The 5,608-nt window shown below is 47.2% G+C and overlaps 1 protein-coding gene across 30 annotated transcripts in view; it reads left to right on the forward strand.

Annotated features, from left to right (window-relative positions):
- ANK2 (ankyrin 2) overlaps window positions 1–5,608 on the forward strand; it is a 333,322-nt gene that overhangs the window by 232,140 nt on the left and 95,574 nt on the right. For all 30 annotated transcript variants that reach the window (XM_027765833.1, XM_027765842.1, XM_027765857.1 and 27 more), the window contains one exon: window positions 22–120. In XM_027765833.1, coding sequence (XP_027621634.1) covers window positions 22–120 — 99 coding nt within the window. The remainder of the gene's footprint in view (window positions 1–21; window positions 121–5,608) is intronic.

Genomic DNA, 5,608 nt, shown 5'->3' on the forward strand with positions numbered 1-5,608 from the left:
TGCTTCTCCTGCTCCCCCCAGAATGGCAACACGGCCTTGGCGATCGCTAAGCGTCTGGGCTACATCTCAGTGGTCGACACGCTGAAAGTTGTCACCGAGGAGGTCACCACCACCACCACGGTGAGTACCAGTGGCTCCTGCCCGGCAGACTCTCACTCACAGGCGTTTGCAGCTTTTAGCTCAGGACTCTTATGTGGACCTACTTAAGACACAGGAGGAAAAGCAGGTGCGGGTCCACAGCGGGCACAGTAAGCTGCTTCTACTCTCCTTGGGGCCACGCACAATGTGTGAACGTAGTGTCATGGCGTGTAGTCCCTCTCCTGGGACTGGCTACTCTTTTCCTGGCTCCTGGGTCCTTTTCTGCCATCTGTGTGGGACACCTGCTGGCCATGCGGCAGCACCACAGCCAGGGCTTGTCTCGGCCAGGGAGCTCCAAAGCAGTGAGCTCAGGACTGAGCAGTGAGAACGCTGCTTCTCTCCTTGTTTCTGATGATTATTTTTATTTAAAAAAAATAAAAATCTGCTTAGTAGGGAGCATGAAAGAGTAACTGCACTTTTAATAGGTTCACTGCTGTGTGTCTGTGGGTTCTGTGGGGAGAGCCACAACTGTCATTGTCCCCTGCCAGAGAGCTCTGCAAGGCCAAAGGCCATAGCAGCCCTCCTGTGCTGGTCCCAGTCAGCTGGATCGGAGATGTAGGGGACCTCCTCACATGGGGCTCCCAGCTGTGGTGGCAGCGCAAGGACACAGAGCACTTCAGAAAGTTTGTGGAAAAGTAGAAGTAAAGTTGGAGTTTATGTTGTACAAGAAAAATTTAAAATCTATGCATAGTTTTCATAATATGGATTTTCCATGAACTTTTTGAATGACCCTCTTGTTTGTATTTGCTTATTAACTTTTTAGAGTGTGAACTCTAAGAAAGATAGCTCTTTATCTTGTTGAGGTGGAAAAGTAGCGGAAAGCATTACACGTGCTCTGAGCCCGCAAGGCCAGACGCGACCCAGGACGGTCACTGGCCGCTGAGGTTCGGGCAGCTATGCCCACAGAGCTCGGAGCGCAGGGTGCTTCTAGCAGCTGTGAGCGAAGGAAGAGGCTGTTTTCAGGCTCTCGGAAAGCCCCTGCTGGCAACCTCGAAGTGCTTAGTATATGGTTGATTCGCTGCAGCTCTTAATGGAGCTCGGTTTATTCATGAGCTGCAAGATACAGATTGAATTTAGATGAGAGAGGACACGCTGGCTTTCACAAGCAGAATGTTACAAGCCTTTGGCCATGGAACAACAGTACTTTTAAAAATTTTAAATGTAGCTTCAATAAATTGTTTATGAGAAAAACAGGCCTTCTAGGGTACTGTCATACCAGTAGTCTGTGTCTCAGTGGTCTTTATGATTCCTTATGTCAGGGAGATTTTCATAGTAAGGCTATGCGCGCGCACACGGAAACTTTATGTGGCACCTTTGAGCACTGTACACTGCACGGACAGGTTAGCAGCCAGACTGCCAAGCTGGTCTATTCACGTTCTCTGACTTCACTACCTTCTGGGGGCTCGAGCGTCCTTGTGCAGTTCTGTCCCCTCACCTCTCGAGGGCAAGCTTGTACACATGTGCTGTGGACGGGTCCCTCCTTCACTGCCAGTTAACCCTTCGTGACTTCCTGGAGATAAACGGGTGCTGGGTTTCGGGCTGAGTGCTCAGGAGCCATCAGATGTTAAAACTTTACTCCTCCCTGCACGCAAGTAGCAGTGTAGTGGGGGAAACAGATTTACGCTTTGTAAGAAATTCTTTTTTTTTCGTTTAAGAGAGATTTTTGCTATATAGGGCATGTGTGCTCACCGAGAGACAGAGAGAGAGACAGAAAGTGAGAAATCACCCCCTGAGGGGATGGCCATGCTGCAATCCCTTCTCCTCCATTTTCCTCTACGGATTTTGGGTGCACATGCACATGCTCCCCGCGTGAGTTTTAAGCCCCTGGGTCTAGGACTTGAACCACAGTCAGCTCTGTGGAAGTTCAGCCACATGACGATTACACCATCTGCTGGTCCCCAAAATAAATTCTTTTACATGCGCAAAACTGTTCAACTTATCTGTCCAGTTTCAGAGAGAGGTCAGGTTCATAAATATTCCTGAGAGCAAATGACCGAAGATATCAGGCTCCATCTTAGAAAGAGCGGCGCCTCTCTCGTGTGCTCCACGTATTCCAGCTACTGTCCCAGGCAGGTTCTCAGTGCCCCGTCGGAGTCAGGCACACAGCGCCTCTCGGTCACGGCGAGCTCTGGGAGGGGCGAGACCCTTCGGAACCCTCTGAGCCTCCTCCTTTCCTGGCAACTGTCAGTCTCTGTTCTCTAGCTGAGCCTTGCTCTAGCACGAACTGCTGTACTTAAAACCTGTTCCTAGGTGAGAAGCCCATAACCCACGCAGCACATCAGCACCTCTGTGAGGTGGTCGTCCACGCGAGCCAACAAGGGTGCGTGGTCTGAGTGCTCAGGGCTAGACGTGCTGTCTCACGTGTCCCTTCTCTAATGGCATCTCTTGGAATTGTCAGCTTGTTCTGTGGACTGGAACCTGGCATAAGGATTAAAAACAGGAATTTATTCTGTCCGTCATAACAGTTTTCTTACATTACACTTTAACTCTTTGGGAAAGATTTTTCAATCATTCTTGTTCCATGCAATTTATTTTCACGTTGTGTTTTTTTTCTTTTCTTTTTTTTTTTTTTTTGAGAGGTTTTTGCTATAGTGCATGTGCGCTCACCAGAAAGATAGAGAGAGACAGAGAGACGGAGCGAGAATCACCCCCAGGGGGGATAGCCACACTAATCCCTTCTCCATTGTCGTCTTGGGATCTTGGGATGCACGTACACGTGCCCAGCATGAATTTAAGCAACCGAGTCTGGGACTCGAACCATGGTTGACTGCATGGGAGTCCAGTGACATAGCCATTATGCCAACTGCCGGTCCCTTCATGTTGTGTGTTATTAATAATATTTTAAATAATAATTAATACTTTGGATTAAAAATATGCCATGCATGGAGAACAGATTTAGGTTCAAATTTAGGTTGTTATATTTTAAAACACGTGTTCATAACCACCTTGACATCAATCGATTTTGCTGAAAGTAGCTTAGGAATTTTATTTAAAAAAATGGCTTTAACTAATTTTTAACAACAAACACTTACGTAGTGCTTTTTATTGATTTGTTCGGGACTACCATATTCAGTATCACAGTTTTTTTTAACTTGAACATGAAAGCATGCAACTCTACCAGAGAGACAGAAGAGGGGGCGCACCCAGTGGGACTGGTCACAGAGGCGGGGAGGGGGCGCACCCAGTGGGGCTGGTCACAGAGACGGGGAGGGGGAGCACCCAGTGGGGCTGATCACAGAGACAGGAGAGGGGGAGAGCACCCAGTGGGGCTGGTCACAGAGACGGGGAGGGGGAGAGCACCCAGTGGGGCTGGTCACAGAGATGGGGAGGGGGAGAGTACCCAGTGGGGCTGGTCACAGAGACGGAGAGGGAGAGCACCAGTGGGGCTGGTCACACCTCAGCCCCTTGTCCCCCATTTCTCCATCCTGTTGGAATTTTGGGCACTTATTCATGTTCACAATGTTTTTAAGCTGCCAGAACTGGGATTCAAACCATGTCACTAGCCATGTTGGCTTAACCACCAGCCCACAGGGCTGGCCCTCAGTATCATATTGTAAATCATTGAAATAATTTGGAGCAGGGCCCATGCATGGCGTGACGGTTAAGGCACTGGACTCCCCCATGGCCAACAGGGGCTCAGGTCCTGGACCTGGCAGCTTACACTCTCACTTTCCCACCCTTCCTCTCTGTCTTTCTCTGGTCAGATCAAAATAATAATAATTATAATAATGAATAAAATTAAATAAAATAATGCCTTTTTTTTTAGAGAGAGAGAGAGAGTTTTGCTATAGGGTACATGTGCTAGCCAGAGAGATAAAAAATGCGAAATCACCCCCTGAGGGGATGGCCATGCCACAATCCCTGCTCCTCTATTCTCCTCTAGGGATGTAGGGAAGACACACACATGCACCCGGCCTGAGTTTTAAGCCACCAGGTCCGGGACTCGCACTGCGGTCAAGTACATGTGAGTCCAGCGATGTAACCATTATGCCATCTGCTGGCCCCTAAATAAAATAGTTCTTTTTAAAAAATGGAGCTATTAACTGATGATAGCAGATCACATAAGAGAAAACTTAATAGTTATGTAACATCAACGAAGTTAAATGTAATGTTATTTCATGTAGCAGGTGGGTTACAGCTACACGGCTGGCACCTGGCGTTGTCTCCGCCTCACACACGGTGTGCGCTTGGAGCAGCCGCATGGACTCTTCCATCTACCTACCTCCACCTGGCTTTTCTTCCTCACATAAGTCTCGGCTGCAAAGTGAATGCGGTCTTTGTGTAGAGAGCAGAATCAAGAGGGACGTGTAAAGGGAAACACTGGCAGAGATTTCTGAGATATTTTGGGATTGTGACTTAACTACTGTTTTTCAAACTTCACTTTGTAAGTCATAACAGAAGACATGGGAAGTCTAACTCCCCCTGAGGGTACAGTCGCCCTATGTTTGAGGGAAGAATGCCAGGGACATTTCTAGCCAAGACATCCTCAGCCCAGAATACCAAACTGGCGTGGATGCACGGTGAGCTGGCTCGTGTCTGCTTGTGGGTGAGCAGTTATCAGTTGTGTTTAGTATTTGTATAGTTTTTTTTTTTTTTTGAAATGGCATTAAAGTACGAATTTATTTTAGTGCAAAAAATATTGAAGTCCATGCAAAGCTTTTTCATAATAGGCATTTCCTATAACTGTTTTTTTTTTGAAATGGCATTAAAGTACGAATTTATTTTAGTGCAAAAAATATTGAAGTCCATGCAAAGCTTTTTCATAATAGGCATTTCCCATAACTGTTTTTTTTTATCATCATATCTTCTTCATATTACATTGGATTACATATAACTTTACAGTGTATTACATTGTTTCTTCAAAAGGGAATGCCATGCACGTCAGTCAGTACAGAGACATTAATCTCCCCACTTCAACATTCCATATCTTTTCTGTTTTTCCCAATCATTATCTTTATTATTCTAATTATTTTTATAAAACAGTCAATTGCTATTTCTCGTTTTGCTTGTAAAAATACTTTGCCCGTCATGAAACACTTCTCAGACCAATCCAGTTGAGAATTCTATACATGTCATCATCAACAGTTAATAAACCCTATCTGTTTCTCACTGACGTCCTGTCTCTCTATCGCTCACTTGCTATCTTTCTCTATCCTCTTCTCTTCACTTACCCCATTCCACACTGTCCTATTCTCATTAAGTACCTTCACTTCAAGAATGGTAGAGTAGTTCCTGTTCTTCCCTGAGGCAATGCAGGGCTGGTAACCATCATCTTCTCAAGTTGCAAGTTCTCAGACCTTGTTTTCCGCTTCAGCTTGCTGGTCCAAAGGCCACACGCCAGCCCTGGAGAGGCAGCTGAACGCCGGGGCATGAGCCCCGGGTTGCGGGGCCCCCAGGAGGGGGGCCGGTCGACCGGCGGCGCAGCTGCGCGCCGGGGCGTGAGCCCCGGGCCATTGTCCGGTGGCGGGCG

The sequence above is a fragment of the Tupaia chinensis genome, unplaced genomic scaffold (assembly GCF_000334495.1).
Source record: "Tupaia chinensis unplaced genomic scaffold, TupChi_1.0 Scaffold139767_1, whole genome shotgun sequence".
Classification (NCBI taxonomy): domain Eukaryota; kingdom Metazoa; phylum Chordata; class Mammalia; order Scandentia; family Tupaiidae; genus Tupaia; species Tupaia belangeri.